Raw genomic sequence first — 19,289 nt, 5'->3', positions numbered from 1 at the left:
ATGTCTTTCCCCCATATCACCCCATATCTCTCCCATATCACCCCATATCCCTCCATATCCCCCTATATCCCCCATATCCCCCCATATCACCCTATACCCACCCATATCCCCCCATATCCCCCCATATCCCCCCATATCCCCCCATATCATTCCATATCCCCCCATATCACCCTCTATCACCCCATATCCACCCATATCACCCCATATCCCCCCCTATTACTCCCTATTACCCCATATCATTCCATATCACCCCATATATCACGCCATATCACCCCATATTCCCCCATATCCTTCCATATCACCCCATATCCCCCCCATATTCCCCCATATCCCCCCATATCACCCCATATCACCCCTTATCACCCCCATATCACGCCATATCACCCCCATATCCCCCCATATCACCCCATATCACCTCATATCCCCCCATATCCCCCCATATCACCCCATATCACCCCCTTATCACCCTCTATCACCCCATATCACCCCATATCACCATCATATCACCCCCATATCACCCCATATCCCCCCATATCACCCCATATCACCCCATATCCCCCCATACCCCCCATATCCCCCCATATTCCCCCATACCCCCCATATCCCCCCATATTCCCCCATATCCCCCCATATCACCCCATATCACCCAATATCACCCCCATATCCCCCCTTTATCACCCCATATCACCCCATATCACCCCATATACCCCCCATATCACCCCATATCACCCCCTTATCACCCTCTATCACCCCATATCACCCCATATCACCCCATATCCCCCCATATCCCCCCCATATCCCCCCATATCACCCCATATCACCCAATATCACCCCCATATCACCCCCTTATCACCCCATATCCCCCCATATCACCCCATATCCCCCCATATCCCCCCATATCACCCCATATCCCCCATATCCCCCCATATCACCCCATATCACCCCATATCCCCCCATATCCCCCCCATATCCCCCCATATCACCCCATATCCCCCCATATCCCCCCATATCACCCCATATCCCCCCATATCCCCCCATATCACCCCATATCACCCAATATCACCCCCATATCACCCCCTTATCACCCCATATCCCCCCATATCCCCCCATATCACCCCATTTCCCCCCCATATCCCCCCCATATCACCCCATATCCCCCATATCCCCCCATATCCCCCCATATCCCCCCATACCCCCCATATCACCCCCTATTATCCTATTCCCACCCTATATCACCCCATATCACCCCATATCACCCCCATATCCCCCCATATCACCCCATATCACCCCCTTATCACCCCATATCCTCCCATATCCCCCCATATCACCCCCTTATCACCCCATATCCCCCCATATCCCCCCATATCCCCCCATATCCCCCCATATCACCCCATATCACCCCATATCCCCCCATATCCCCCCATATCACCCCATATCACCTCATATCCCCCCATATCACCCCATATCACCCCATATCCCCCCATATCCCCCCCATATCACCCCATATCACCCCCTTATCACCCCATATCACCCCATATCACCCCCTTATCACCCCATATCACCCCATATCACCGTCATATCACCCCCATATCCCCCCATACCCCCCATATCCCCCCATATCCCCCCATATCCCCCCATATCATCCCATATCACCCTATATCCCCCTCATATCACCCCATATCCCCCCATATCACCCCCTTATCACCCTCTATCACCCCATATCACCCCATATCACCCAATATCACCCCCATATCACCCCCTTATCACCCCATATCCCCCCATATCACCCCATATCCCCCCATATCCCCCCATATCACCCCATATCACCCCCATATCCCCCCATATCCCCCCATATCCCCCCATATCCCCCCATATCACCCTATATCCCCCCATATCCCCCCCATATCCCCCCATATCACCCCATATCCCCCCATACCCCCCATATCCCCCCATATTCCCCCATATCCCCCCCATATCACCCCATATCACCCAATATCACCCCCTTATCACCCCATATCACCCCATACCCCCCATATCCCCCCATATCCCCCCATATCCCCCCATATCACCCCATATCACCCCATATCACCCCATATCCCCCCATATCCCCCCATATCACCCCATATCACCCCATATGATCCTATTCCCACCCTATATCACCCCATATCACCCCCTATTATCCCCTATTCCCCCCTATATCAGGTTGACGAGCTGTTCATGGAGGATTTCCATTCTCCGGCCTCTTCTTTGTTCCTGGACTTTGACTACGAGCCCGTGGCAGCCGCCAGCCTGGCCCAGGTGCACAGAGCAACGCTAAGGGACGGCACCAGGGTGGCTGTGAAGGTGGGGGGAGATGGGGGATATAGGGGGGGATATGGGGGGATATGGGGGATATGGGGGGGATATGGGGGATATGGGGGAGATATGGGGGATATGGGGGGATATGGGGGGATATGGGGGGATATGGGGGGATATGGGGTATATGGGGGGATATGGGGGATATGGGGGGATATAGGGTGGGTATAGGGTAATATTGGATGATATGGGGTGATATAGGGGGATATGGGGGGATATAGGGGATATGGGGGATATGGGGGGAGATATTGGGGATATGGGGGATATGGGGGGATATGGGGGGGATATAGGGGATATGGGGGGATATGGAGGGGATATGGGGAGATATGGGGGGAGATATGGGGGATATAGGGGGATATGGGGGATATGGAGGAGATATGGGGGGAGATATGGGGGGATATGGGGGTGATATGGGGGGATATGGGGGGATATGGGGGGGATATGGGGGTGATATGGGGTGATATGGGGGGGATATGGGGGGATATGGGGGGATATGGGGGATATGGGGGGATATGGGGGGATATGGGGGGGATATGGGGGGATATGGGGGGGATATGGGGGGATATGGGGGGATATAGGGGAGGATATGGGGGATATAGGGGGGGAAATGGGGGGATATGGGGGGATATGGGGGAAATGGGGGGATATGGAAAGATATGGGGCAATATAGGGCGGCATATAGGGGGATATGGGGGGATATGGGGGACATAGGGTGTGTATAGGGTAATATGGGATGATATGGGGGGATATGGGGGTGATATGGGGGGATATGGGGGAGATATGGGGGGATATGGGGGGATATAGGGGGATATGGGGGATATGGGGGGATATGGGGGGATATAGGGGGGGATATGGGGGATATGGGGGGATATGGGGGGATATGGGGGGATATGGGGGGATATGGGGAGATATGGGGGGATATGGGGGGATATGGGGGGATATGGGGAGATATGGGGGGATATGGGGGGATATAGGGTGGGTATAGGGTAATATTGGATGATATGGGGTGATATAGGGGGATATGGGGGGATATGGGGGATATGGGGGGATATGGGGGGATATAGGGGGATATAGGGGGGATATGGGGTGATATGGGGGGGATATGGTGGGATATGGGGGAGATAGGGGGGGATATGGGGGTATATTGGGGGAGATATGGGGGGATATGGGGGATATGGGGGGACATGGGGGGATATAGGGTGGGTATAGGGTAATATTGGATGATATGGGGTGATATAGGGGGATATAGGGGGATATGGGGGGATATGGGGGGATATAGGGGGGGATATGGGGGATATGGGGGGATATGGGGGGATATAGGGGGATATAGGGGGATATGGGGTGATATGGGGGGGATATGGTGGGATATGGGGGGATATGGAGGGGATATGGGGAGATATGGGGGGATATGGGGGGATATGGGGGATATGGGGGATATGGGGTGATATGGGGGGGATATGGGGGGATATGGGGGGATATGGGGGGATATGGGGGGATATGGGGGATATGGGGTTATATGGGGTGATATGGGGGGGTATGGGGGGATATAGGGGAGGATATGGGGGATATAGGGGGGGGATATGGGGGGATATGGGGAGATATGAAGGGATATGGGGGGATATGGGGGGATATGGGGGAGATATGGGGGGATATGGGGAGATATGGGGGGATATGGGGGGATATGGGGGATATGGGGGATATGGGGTTATATGGGGTGATATGGGGGGGATATGGGGGGATATGGGGGGATATGGGGAGATATGGGGGGATATGGGGGGATATGGGGGAGATAGGGGGGGATATGGGGGTATATTGGGGGAGATATGGGGGGGATATGGGGGATATGGGGGGACATGGGGGGATATAGGGTGGGTATAGGGTAATATTGGATGATATGGGGTGATATAGGGGGATATGGGGGGATATAGGGGGATATGGGGGGATATGGGGGGATATGGGGGGATATAGGGGGATATAGGGGGGATATGGGGTGATATGGGGGGGATATGGTGGGATATGGGGGGATATGGAGGGGATATGGGGAGATATGGAGGGATATGGGGGGATATGGGGGATATGGGGGATATGGGGTGATATGGGGGGGATATGGGGGGATATGGGGGGATATGGGGGGATATGGGGGGATATGGAAAGATATGGGGCAATATAGGGCGGGATATAGGGGGATATGGGGGGATATGGGGGGATATAGGGGGGGATATGGGGGGATATGGGGGGATATAGGGGGATATGGGGAGATATGGGGGATATGGGGGATATGGGGTGATATGGGGGGGATATGGGGGGATATGGGGGGATATGGGGGATATGGGGGATATGGGGTTATATGGGGTGATATGGGGGGGATATGGGGGGATATAGGGGAGGATATGGGGGATATAGGGGGGGATATGGGGGATATGGGGAGATATGAAGGGATATGGGGGGATATGGGGGAGATAGGGGGGGATATGCGGGGATATGGGGGATATGGAGGGATATGGGGGGATATGGGGGGATATGGGGAGATATGGGGGGATATGGGGGGATATGGGGTGATATGGGGGGATATGGGGAGATATGGGGAGATATGGGGGGATATGGGGTGATATGGGGGGATATGGGGGTATATTGGGGGAGATATGGGGGGATATGGGGGATATGGAGGGATATGGGGGGAGATATGGGGGGATATGGGGTGATATGGGGGGATATGGGGGGATATGGGGGGAGATATGGGGGGATATGGGGTCATTAAGGGCAGATATGGGGGTATGTGGGGGGGTATGGTGGGATATGGGGAGATACGGGGGGATATGGGGGGATATAGGGGGATATGGGGAGATATGGGGGGAATTGGGGTATATGGGGTGATATGGGGGGATATAGGGGGGATATGGGGGGATATGGGGTGATATGGGAGGATATGGGGGGATATGGGGGGATATAGGGGGATATGGGGGGATATGGTGGGATATAGGGGGATATGGAGGGGATATGGGGGGATATGGGGGGATATAGGGGATATAGGGGATATGGGGGGAGATATTGGGGATATGGGGGGATATGGGGGGATATGGGGGGGATATGGGGGGATATGGGGGATATGGGGGGATATGGGGGGATATAGGGGATATAGGGGGATATGGAGGGGATATGGGGAGATATGGGGGGAGATATGGGGAATATAGGGGGATATGGGGGATATGGAGGAGATATGGGGAGAGATATGGGGGGATATGGGGGTGATATGGGGGGATATGGGGGTGATATGGGGGGCTAAGGGGGAGATTGGGGGGATATGGGGGGATATAGGGGGATATGGGGAGATATGGGGGGATATGGGGAGATATGGGGGATATGGGGGGAGATATTGGGGATATGGGGTGATATGGGGGGAGAATATGGGGGGAATGGGGGGTACATGGGGGGTATTGAATAGGGGATCATATGGGGAGTAAGGGGGGACATTGGGGGGATATTGGGGGGAGATTGGGGGGCAATAGGGGGAGAATGGGGGGATTATATGGGTAGAAGGGGGGTGACAGTGGGGGGGGTGACAGGGGGGTTGGTAGGTGACATGGGGGGGTGACATGGGGGGGGAGGTGATATTGGGGGGGTTACAAGTGGGGGGGGGGACATGGGGAGGGGGGTGACATGGGGGGGGTGGCACGAGGGGGGGGTTAACATGGGGGGGGGACATGGGGGGCGGTGTTAACATGGGGAGGGGGTTAACATGGGTGGGGGGTGACATGGGGGGGGTGATATGGGGGGCGGGTTAACATGGGGGGGGGTAACATGGGGGGGGGGACATGGGGGGGGTGGCACGAGGGGGGGTTAACATGGGGGGGTTAACATGTGGGGGGGTTAACATGGGGGGTGACATGGGGGGGGATTAATATGGGGGGGGTGACATGGGGGGGGTGATATGGGGGGCGGTGTTAACATGGGGAGGGGGGTTAACATGGGGGGTGACATGGGGGGGGATTAACATGGGGGGGTGACATGGGGGGGTGACATGGGGGGTGTATGTGACATGGGGTGTATGTGACATGTATGTGACATGGGGTGTATGTGACATGGGGTGTATGTGACATGTATGTGACATGGGGTGTATGTGACATGTATGTGACATGGGGTGTATGTGACATGGGGTGTATGTGACATGGGGTGTATGTGACATGTATGTGACATGGGGTGTATGTGACATGGGGTGTATGTGACATGTATGTGACATGGGGTGTATGTGACATGGGGTGTATGTGACATGTATGTGACATGGGGTGTATGTGACATGGGGTGTATGTGACATGTATGTGACATGGGGTGTATGTGACATGGGGTGTATGTGACATGTATGTGACATGGGGGTGTATGTGACATGTATGTGACATGGGGTGTATGTGACATGGGGTGTATGTGACATGTATGTGACATGTATGTGACATGGGGTGTATGTGACATGTATGTGACATGGGGTGTATGTGACATGGGGTGTATGTGACATGGGGTGTATGTGACATGTATGTGACATGGGGTGTATGTGACATGGGGCTGTATGTGACATGTATGTGACATGGGGTGTATGTGACATGTATGTGACATGGGGTGTATGTGACATGTATGTGACATGGGGTGTATGTGACATGGGGTGTATGTGACATGGGGTGTATGTGACATGGGGTGTATGTGACATGTATGTGACATGGGGTGTATGTGACATGGGGTGTATGTGACATGTATGTGACATGGGGTGTATGTGACATGGGGTGTATGTGACATGTATGTGACATGGGGTGTATGTGACATGGGGTGTATGTGACATGTATGTGACATGGGGTGTATGTGACATGGGGTGTATGTGACATGTATGTGACATGGGGGTGTATGTGACATGTATGTGACATGGGGTGTATGTGACATGGGGTGTATGTGACATGTATGTGACATTTATGTGACATGGGGTGTATGTGACATGTATGTGACATGGGGTGTATGTGACATGGGGTGTATGTGACATGGGGTGTATGTGACATGTATGTGACATGGGGTGTATGTGACATGGGGCTGTATGTGACATGTATGTGACATGGGGTGTATGTGACATGTATGTGACATGGGGTGTATGTGACATGTATGTGACATGGGGTGTATGTGACATGGGGTGTATGTGACATGGGGTGTATGTGACATGGGGTGTATGTGACATGTATGTGACATGGGGTGTATGTGACATGGGGTGTATGTGACATGTATGTGACATGGGGGTGTATGTGACATGTATGTGACATGGGGTGTATGTGACATGGGGTGTATGTGACATGTATGTGACATGTATGTGACATGGGGTGTATGTGACATGTATGTGACATGGGGTGTATGTGACATGGGGTGTATGTGACATGGGGTGTATGTGACATGTATGTGACATGGGGTGTATGTGACATGTATGTGACATGGGGTGTATGTGACATGTATGTGACATGGGGTGTATGTGACATGGGGTGTATGTGACATGGGGTGTATGTGACATGTATGTGACATGGGGTGTATGTGACATGGGGTGTATGTGACATGTATGTGACATGGGGTGTATGTGACATGTATGTGACATGTATGTGACATGTATGTGACATGGGGTATATGTGACATGTATGTGACATGGGGTGTATGTGACATGGGGTGTATGTGACATGGGGTGTATGTGACATGGGGTGTATGTGACATGGGGTGTATGTGACATGGGGTGTATGTGACATGTATGTGACATGGGGTGTATGTGACATGGGGTGTATGTGACATGTGTGTGACATGGGGTGTATGTGACATGGGGTGTATGTGACATGGGGTGTATGTGACATGTATGTGACATGGGGTGTATGTGACATGTATGTGACATGGGGTGTATGTGACATGGGGTGTATGTGACATGGGGTGTATGTGACATGGGGGTGTATGTGACATGTATGTGACATGGGGTGTATGTGACATGGGGTGTATGTGACATGGGGTGTATGTGACATGGGGTGTATGTGACATGTATGTGACATGGGGTGTATGTGACATGGGGTGTATGTGACATGTATGTGACATGGGGTGTATGTGACATGGGGTGTATGTATGTGACATGGGGTGTATGTGACATGGGGTGTATGTGACATGTATGTGACATGGGGTGTATGTGACATGGGGTGTATGTGACATGGGGTGTATGTGACATGTATGTGACATGGGGGTGTATGTGACATGTATGTGACATGGGGTGTATGTGACATGGGGTGTATGTGACATGTATGTGACATGGGGTGTATGTGACATGTATGTGACATGGGGTGTATGTGACATGGGGTGTATGTGACATGTATGTGACATGGGGTGTATGTGACATGGGGTGTATGTGACATGGGGTGTATGTGACATGGGGTGTATGTGACATGTATGTGACATGGGGGTGTATGTGACATGTATGTGACATGGGGTGTATGTGACATGGGGGTGTATGTGACATGTATGTGACATGGGGTGTATGTGACATGTATGTGACATGGGGTGTATGTGACATGGGGTGTATGTGACATGTATGTGACATGGGGTGTATGTGACATGGGGTGTATGTGACATGGGGTGTATGTGACATGGGGTGTATGTGACATGTATGTGACATGGGGGTGTATGTGACATGGGGTGTATGTGACATGTATGTGACATGGGGTGTATGTGACATGGGTGTATGTGACATGTATGTGACATGGGGTGTATGTGACATGGGGTGTATGTGACATGTATGTGACATGGGGTGTATGTGACATGGGGTGTATGTGACATGTATGTGACATGGGGTGTATGTGACATGGGGTGTATGTATGTGACATGGGGTGTATGTGACATGTATGTGACATGTATGTGACATGGGGTGTATGTGACATGGGGGGTGTATGTGACATGGGGTGTATGTGACATGTATGTGACATGGGGTGTATGTGACATGTATGTGACATGGGGTGTATGTGACATGGGGTGTATGTGACATGGGGTGTATGTGACATGTATGTGACATGGGGTGTATGTGACATGTATGTGACATGTATGTGACATGGGGTGTATGTGACATGTATGTGACATGGGGTGTATGTGACATGTATGTGACATGGGGTGTATGTGACATGGGGTGTATGTGACATGTATGTGACATGTATGTGACATGGGGTGTATGTGACATGGGGTGTATGTGACATGGGGTGTATGTGACATGGGGTGTATGTGACATGTATGTGACATGGGGTGTATGTGACATGTATGTGACATGGGGTGTATGTGACATGGGGTGTATGTGACATGGGGTGTATGTGACATGGGGTGTATGTGACATGGGGTGTATGTGACATGGGGTGTATGTGACATGTATGTGACATGGGGTGTATGTGACATGGGGTGTATGTGACATGTATGTGACATGGGGTGTATGTGACATGGGGTGTATGTATGTGACATGGGGTGTATGTGACATGGGGTGTATGTGACATGTATGTGACATGGGGTGTATGTGACATGTATGTGACATGGGGTGTATGTGACATGTATGTGACATGGGGTGTATGTGACATGGGGTGTATGTATGTGACATGGGGTGTATGTGACATGGGGTGGTATGTGACATGTATGTGACATGTATGTGACATGGGGTGTATGTGACATGGGGTGTATGTGACATGGGGTGTATGTGACATGTATGTGACATGTATGTGACATGGGGTGTATGTGACATGTATGTGACATGGGGGTGTATGTGACATGTATGTGACATGGGGTGTATGTGACATGGGGTGTATGTGACATGTATGTGACATGGGGTGTATGTGACATGTATGTGACATGGGGTGTATGTGACATGGGGTGTATGTGACATGGGGTGTATGTGACATGTATGTGACATGGGGTGTATGTGACATGGGGTGTATGTGACATGTATGTGACATGGGGTGTATGTGACATGGGGTGTATGTGACATGTATGTGACATGGGGTGTATGTGACATGGGGTGTATGTATGTGACATGGGGTGTATGTGACATGTATGTGACATGTATGTGACATGGGGTGTATGTGACATGGGGGGTGTATGTGACATGGGGTGTATGTGACATGTATGTGACATGGGGTGTATGTGACATGTATGTGACATGTATGTGACATGGGGTGTATGTGACATGGGGTGTATGTGACATGGGGTGTATGTGACATGTATGTGACATGGGGTGTATGTGACATGTATGTGACATGGGGTGTATGTGACATGGGGTGTATGTATGTGACATGGGGTGTATGTGACATGGGGTGTATGTGACATGTATGTGACATGTATGTGACATGGGGTGTATGTGACATGTATGTGACATGTATGTGACATGGGGTGTATGTGACATGGGGTGTATGTGACATGGGGGGTGTATGTGACATGGGGTGTATGTGACATGGGGTGTATGTGACATGTATGTGACATGGGGTGTATGTGACATGGGGTGTATGTGACATGTATGTGACATGTATGTGACATGGGGTGTATGTGACATGTATGTGACATGGGGTGTATGTGACATGGGGTGTATGTATGTGACATGGGGTGTATGTGACATGGGGTGTATGTGACATGTATGTGACATGTATGTGACATGGGGTGTATGTGACATGGGGTGTATGTGACATGGGGGGTGTATGTGACATGGGGTGTATGTGACATGTATGTGACATGGGGTGTATGTGACATGGGGTGTATGTGACATGGGGTGTATGTGACATGTATGTGACATGGGGTGTATGTGACATGGGGTGTATGTGACATGTATGTGACATGTATGTGACATGGGGTGTATGTGACATGTATGTGACATGGGGTGTATGTGACATGGGGTGTATGTATGTGACATGGGGTGTATGTGACATGGGGTGTATGTGACATGTATGTGACATGTATGTGACATGGGGTGTATGTGACATGGGGTGTATGTGACATGGGGGGTGTATGTGACATGGGGTGTATGTGACATGTATGTGACATGGGGTGTATGTGACATGGGGTGTATGTGACATGGGGTGTATGTGACATGTATGTGACATGGGGTGTATGTGACATGGGGTGTATGTGACATGGGGGAGTGATATGGGGGTCTATAGGTTCAGCACATCGACCTCCGGGATCGTTTTGCTGGCGACATGCGGACGCTGGAGCTGCTGCTGCGAATCATCGAGTTCATGCACCCCAACTTCGGCTTCAGCTGGGTGCTGCAGGTCTGTACGGCCCCATAGCGACCCATAGGGACCCATAGAGACCCATAGAGACCCATAGAGCCCCATAGAGACCCATAGAGCCCCATAGCGACCCATAGGGACCCATAGAGACCCATAGAGACCCATAGAGCCCCATAGAGACCCATAGAGCCCCATAGAGCCCCATAGAGACCCATAGAGACCCATAGAGACCCATAGAGACCCATAGAGCCCCATAGAGACCCATAGAGACCCATAGAGCCCATACAGCCCCATACGGCCCCATAGAGCCCATACAGCCCCATACAGCCCCATAGAGCCCCATAGAGTTCATGCACCCCAGCTTCGCGTTCAGCTGGTGCTGCAGGTTTGTACTGCCCCATAGAGCCCCATAGAGCCCCATAGAGCCCATACAGCCCCATACGGCCCCATAGAGCCCATACAGCCCCATACAGCCCCATAGAGCCCCATAGAGCCCCATAGAGTTCATGCACCCCAGCTTCGCATTCAGCTGGGTGCCGCAGGTCTATACGGCCCCATAGTGACCCTATAGAGCCCCATACAGTCCTATACAGCCCCATAGAGCCCATACAGTCCCATAGAGCCCCATACGGCCCCATAGAGCCCATACAGCCCCATACAGCCCCATAGAGCCCCATAGAGTTCATGCACCCCAGCTTCGCATTCAGCTGGTGCTGCAGGTCTATACTGCCCCATAGAGCCCCATAGAGCCCCATAGAGCCCATACAGCCCCATACGGCCCCATAGAGCCCATACAGCCCCATACAGCCCCATAGAGCCCCATAGAGCCCCATAGAGTTCATGCACCCCAGCTTCGCATTCAGCTGGGTGCCGCAGGTCTATACGGCCCCATAGTGACCCTATAGAGCCCCATACAGTCCTATACAGCCCCATAGAGCCCATACAGTCCCATAGAGCCCCATACGGCCCCATAGAGCCCATACAGCCCCATACAGCCCCATAGAGCCCCATAGAGTTCATGCACCCCAGCTTCGCATTCAGCTGGTGCTGCAGGTCTATACTGCCCCATAGAGCCCCATAGAGCCCCATAGAGCCCATACAGCCCCATACGGCCCCATAGAGCCCATACAGCCCCATACAGCCCCATAGAGCCCCATAGAGCCCCATAGAGTTCATGCACCCCAGCTTCGCATTCAGCTGGGTGCCGCAGGTCTATACGGCCCCATAGTGACCCTATAGAGCCCCATACAGTCCTATACAGCCCCATAGAGCCCATACAGTCCCATACAGCCCCATACAGCCCCATAGAGCCCATACAGCCCCATAGAGCCCCATAGAGCCCCATAGAGTTCATGCACTCCAACTTCGCCTTCAGCTGGGTGCTGCAGGTCTGCACGGCCCCATAGAGCCCCATAGAGACCCATAGAGCCCCATAGAGCCCCATACGGCCCCATAGAGCCCATACAGCCCCATACAGCCCCATAGAGTTCATGCACCCCAGCTTCGCATTCAGCTGGGTGCTGCAGGTCTATACAGCCCCATAGTGACCCTATAGAGCCCCATACAGTCCTATACAGCCCCATAGAGCCCATACAGTCCCATAGAGCCCCATACAGCCCCATACAGCCCCATAGTGACCCCATACAGCCCCATACAGCCCCATACTGACCCCATACAGCCCCATACAGCCCCATACAGCCCCATACAGCCCCATACAGCCCCATAGAGCCCCATAGAGTTCATGCACCCCATCTTTGCATTCAGCTGGGTGCTGCAGGTGGGCAATATAGGGCCATACAGCCTCATACGGCCCCATAGAGCCCCATACAGTCCCATACAGCCCCATACAGCCCCATAGAGCCCATACAGCCCCATACAGCCCCATAGAGCCCCATAGAGTTCATGCACCCCAGCTTCGCATTCAGCTGGGTGCTGCAGGTCGGTATGGCCCCATAGCGCCCCATAGAGCCCCATAGAGACCCATAGAGCCCCATAGAGCCCCATAGAACCCCATAGAGCCCCATAGAGCCCCATACAGCCCCATACAGCCCCATAGAGCCCCATACAGCCCCATAGAGCCCCATAGAGTTCATGCACCCCAGCTTCGCATTCAGCTGGGTGCTGCAGGTCTATACGGCCCCATAGTGACCCCTTACAGCCACATAGAGCCCATATGGCCCCATACAGTCCCTATACAGCTCCATACTGCCCCATACAGCCCCATACAGTCCAATATAGCCCCATATTGACCCCATACAGCCCTATATTGACCCTATACAGTCCCATACAGCCCTGTATTGACCCCATACAGTCCCATACAGCCCCATATTGACCCCATACAGCCCTATATTGACCCTATACAGTCCCATACAGCCCTATATTGACCCCATACAGTCCCATACAGCCCCATATTGACCCCATACAGCCCTATATTGACCCTATACAGTCCCATACAGCCCTGTATTGACCCCATACAGTCCGGTACAGCCCCATATTGACCCCATACAGTCCCATACAGCCCCATATTGACCCCATACAGCCCTATATTGACCCCATACAGTCCCATACAGTCCCATATTGACCACATCCAGTCCCATACATCCCAATATTGACCCCATACAGTCCCATACAGCCCGATATTGACCCCATATGTCCCCATTTATCCCAGGACCTCCATGGAACTCTATACTGCTCCATACAGTCCCATACAGTCCCATACATCCCAATACAGCCCCCATAAAGTCCCATACAGCCCCATATTGACCCCATACAGCCCCATACAGCCCCATACAGCCCCATATTGACCCCATACAGTCCCATACAGTCCCATACAGCCCCATACAGCCCCATACAGCCCCATACATTCCCTTTACACCCCATACAATCCCATAGTCCCATACAGCACCATACAGCCCCATACAGCCCCATACATTCCCTTTACACCCCATACAATCCCATAGTCCCATACAGTCCCATACAGCCCCATACAGTCCTATACGGCCCCATAGAGCCCCACATTGACCCCATACAGCCCCATATTGACCCCATATGTCCCCCTTTTACCCCAGGATCTCCGTGGAACTCCATACTGCTCCATACAGCTGCGTACAGCCCCATACAGCCCCATAGAGCCCCATATTGACCCCATACAGCCCCATACTGACCCCATACAGCCCCATAGGGCCCCATAGGGCCCCATACAGCCCCATACAGCCCCATATTGACCCCATACAGTCCCATACAGTCCCATACAGCCCCATACAGTCCTATACGGCCCCATAGAGCCCCATATTGACCCCATACAGCCCCATATTGACCCCATATGTCCCCCTTTTACCCCAGGACCTCCGTGGAACTCCATACTGCTCCATACAGCTGCGTACAGCCCCATACATTCCCCATACAGTCCCATACAGCCCCATATTGACCCCATAGAGCCCCATACAGCCCCATATTGACCCCATACAGCCCCATAGGGCCCCATACAGCCCCATACAGCCCCATACAGTCCCATACAGCCCCATACAGCCCCATACAGCCCCATACAATCCCCATACAGCCCCATACAGTCCCATACAGCCCCATACAATCCCCATACAGCCCCATACAGTCCCATACACTTCATACAGCCTCATACAGCCCCATACAGTCCCATACAGCCCCATACAATCCCCATACAGCCCCATACAATCCCCATACAGCCCCATACACCCCATACAGCCTCATACAGCCCCATACAGTCCCATACAGCCCCATACAATCCCCATACAGCCCCATACAGCCCCATATTGACCCATAGCTCACCCTGCCCCTATAGGTGACCTCCTCCCCCTGCATCAGGCAGGTCCCAACAGCCATGTATCCAGTCCCCATAAAGCCCCATATAGTCCCCATACAGTCCCATACAGCCCCATACAGCCCCATACAACCCCATATTGACCCCATACAGCCCCATAGGGCCCCATACAGCCCCATACAGCCCCATACAGTCCCATACAGCCCCATACAGCCCCATACAGCCCCATACAGTCCCATACAGTCCCATACAGCCCCATACAGTCCCATACAGTCCCATACAGCCCCATACAGCCCCATACAGTCCCATACAGTCCCATACAGCCCCATACAGCCCCATACAGTCCCATACAGTCCCATACAGCCCCATACAATCCCCATACAGCCCCATACAGTCCCATACAGCCCCATACAGTCCTATACGGCCCCATAGAGCCCCATATTGACCCCATACAGCCCCATACAGCCCCATACAGCCCCATACAGTCCCATACAGCCCCATACAGCCCCATACAGCCCCATACAGTCCCATACAGCCCCATACAGCCCCATACAGTCCCATACAGCCCCATACAGCCCCATACAGTCCCATACAGCCCCATACAGCCCCATACAGTCCTATACGGCCCCATAGAGCCCCATATTGACCCCATAGAGCCCCATACATCCCCATTTACCCCAGGATCTCCGTGGGACGCTGATCCAGGAGCTGGACTTTGAACACGAGGGTCGTAACTCGGAACGATGCGCCCGCGACCTGCAGCAATTTGACTTCGTCGTCGTACCAAAGGTCCATTGGGAGCTGTGCAGCAAGGTGGGTAATGGGGGGCTATGGGGGGCTATGGGGTAATGGGGGGCTATGGGGTTATGGGGGGCTATGGGGGCATATGGGGTAATGGGGGGTAATGGGGGGCTATGGGGGGATATGGGGTAATGGGGGGCTATGGGGGGCTATGGGGATAATGGGGTGATGGGGTAATGGGGGGCTATGGGGGGCTATGGGGTAATGGGGGGCTATGGGGGGATATGGGGTAATGGGGGGTAATGGGGTTATGGGGGGCTATGGGGGGATATGGGGTGATGGGGGGTAATGGGGTTATGGGGGGCTATGGGGGGCTATGGGGTAATGGGGGGTAATGGGGGGTAATGGGGGGCTATGGGGGTAATGGGGGTTATGGGGGGCTATGGGGCTATGGGGGTAATGGGGGCTATGGGGGGCTATGGGGGGCTATGGGGGTAATGGGGGTTATGGGGGTTATGGGGGGCTATGGGGTGATGGGGGGTAATGGGGGGTAATGGGGGGTAATGGGGGGCTATGGGGGGATATGGGGTAATGGGGTGATGGGGTGATGGGGGGCTATGGGGGGCTATGGGGTAATGGGGTGATGGGGTGATGGGGGGCTATGGAGGGCTATGGGGTAATGGGGTGATGGGGTAATGGGGGGCTATGGGGGGTAATGCAGTAATGGGGGGCTATGGGGGGCTATGGGGTAATGGGGTAATGGGGGTAATGGGGTGATGGGGGGTAATGGGGTTATGGGGGGCTATGGGGGGCTATGGGGTGATGGAGGGTAATGGGGGGTAATGGGGGGCTATGGGGGTAATGGGGGTTATGGGGGGCTATGGGGGGCTATGGGGCTATGGGGGTAATGGGGGCTATGGGGGGCTATGGGGAGCTATGGGGGTAATGGGGGTTATGGGGGGCTATGGGGGGCTATGGGGGTTATGGGGGTTATGGGGGTTATGGGGGGATATGGGGTAATGGGGTGATGGGGTAATGGGGGGCTATGGGGGGCTATGGGGTAATGGGGTGATGGGGTGATGGGGGGCTATGGGGGGATATGGGGTGATGGAGGGTAATGGGGGGTAATAGGGGGCTATGGGGGTAATGGGGGTTATGGGGGGCTATGGGGGGCTATGGAGTGATGGGGGGTAATGGGGGGTAATGGGGGGCTATGGGGGGATATGGGGTAATGGGGTGATGGGGTGATGGGGGGCTATGGGGGGCTATGGGGTAATGGGGTGATGGGGTGATGGGGGGCTATGGGGGGCTATGGGGTAATGGGGTGATGGGGTAATGGGGGGCTATGGGGGGTAATGCGGTAATGGGGGGCTATGGGGGGCTATGGGGTAATGGGGTAATGGGGGTAATGGGGTGATGGGGGGTAATGGGGTAATTGGGGGCTATGGGGGGATATGGGGTAATGGGGGGTAATGGGGTTATGGGGGGCTATGGGGGGCTATGAGGTGATGGGGGGTAATGGGGGGTAATGGGGGGCTATGGGGGGATATGGGGTAATGGAGTGATGGGGTGATGGGGGGCTATGGGGTAATGGGGTGATGGGGTAATGGGGGGCTATGGGGGGCTATGGGGTAATGGGGTGATAGGGTAATGGGGGGCTATGGGGGGATATGGGGTAATGGGGGGGTAATGGGGTTATGGGGGGCTATGGGGGGCTATGAGGTGATGGGGGGTAATGGGGGGTAATGGGGGGCTATGGGGGGATATGGGGTAATGGGGAGCTATGGGGTTATGGGGGGCTATGGGGGCATATGGGGTAATGGGGGGTAATGGGGTTATGGGGGGCTATGGGGGGCTATGGGGTGATGGAGGGTAATGGGGGGTAATGGGGGGCTATGGGGGTAATGGGGGTTATGGGGGGCTATGGGGGGCTATGGGGCTATGGGGGTAATGGGGGTTATGGGGGTTATGGGGGGCTATGGGGTAATGGGGTGATGGGGTGATGGGGGGCTATGGGGGGCTATGGGGTAATGGGGTGATGGGGTAATGGGGGGCTAGGGGGGATATGGGGTAATGGGGGGTAATGGGGGGTTATGGGGGGCTATGGGGTAATGGGGGGTAATGGGGTTATGGGGAGATATGGGGATAATGGGGTGATGGGGTAATGGGGGGCTATGGGGGGATATGGGGTAATGGGGGTTATGGGGGGCTATGGGGGGCTATGGGGTAATGGGGTGATGGGGTAATGGGGGGCTATGCGGGGTAATGCGGTAATGGGGGGCTATGGGGGGCTATGGGGTAATGGGGTAATGGGGGTAATGAGGTGATGGGGGGTAATGGGGTAATTGGGGGCTATGTGGGGATTTGGGGTAATGGGGGGTAATGGGGTTATGGGGGGCTATGGGGGGCTATGAGGTGATGGGGGGTAATGGGGGGTAATGGGGTTATGGGGGGATATGGGGTAATGGGGGGCTATGGGGGGCTATGGGGTAATGGGGTGATGGGGTAATGGGGGGCTATGGGGTAATGGGGGGCTATGGGGTTATGGGGGGCTATGGGGTAGTGGGGGGTAATGGGAGGCTATGGGGGGCTACGGGGTAATGGGGTGATAGGGTAATGGGGGGCTATGGGGGGTAATGGGGGGTAATGGGCTATGGGGGGCTATGGGGTAGTGGGGGGTAATGGGAGGCTATGGGGGGCTATGGGGTAATGGGGTGATGGGGTGATGGGGGGCTATGGGGGGCTATGGGGAAATGGGGTGATGGGGTAATGGGGGGCTATGGGGTGATGGGGGGTAATGGGCTATGGGGGGCTATGGGGTAATGGGGTAATGGGGGGCTATGGGGTAATGGGGGGTAATGGGGTAATGGGGGGCCATGGGGTTATGGGGGGCTATGGGGTAGTGGGGGGTAAATGGGGGGCTATGGGGTAATGGGGTGATGGGGTAATGGGGGGCTATGGGGTGATGGGGTTATGGGGGGCTATGGGGTGATGGGGTTATGGGGGGCTATGGGGTGATGGGGTTATGGGGGGCTATGGGGTGATGGGGTAATGGGGGGCTATGGGGTAGTGGGGGGTAAATGGGGGGCTATGGGGTAATGGGGTGATGGGGTAATGGGGGGCTATGGGGTGATGGGGTTATGGGGGGCTAT

At 53.9% G+C, this 19,289-nt stretch overlaps 1 protein-coding gene across 1 annotated transcript in view; it reads left to right on the top strand.

The window, feature by feature from the left end:
- Positions 1–2,130: 2,130 nt before the first annotated feature.
- LOC146750995 (putative aarF domain-containing protein kinase 5) overlaps positions 2,131–19,289 on the top strand; it is a gene marked incomplete at its 3' end in the record, with an annotated part of 38,251 nt that continues 21,092 nt past the window's right edge. Inside the window, 3 exon segments of the mRNA XM_085535847.1 lie at positions 2,131–2,343; positions 11,526–11,639; positions 16,078–16,209. Of these exon segments, the coding sequence (XP_085391973.1) occupies positions 2,218–2,343; positions 11,526–11,639; positions 16,078–16,209 (372 nt within the window).

This window comes from Coturnix japonica, unplaced genomic scaffold, assembly GCF_054131305.1.
Source record: "Coturnix japonica strain WE unplaced genomic scaffold, WE-NBRP24 Scf195, whole genome shotgun sequence".
Lineage (NCBI taxonomy): Eukaryota > Metazoa > Chordata > Aves > Galliformes > Phasianidae > Coturnix > Coturnix japonica.
The sequence above is the reverse complement of the archived record's forward strand: the minus strand, read 5'-3'. Positions and strand labels throughout refer to the sequence as shown.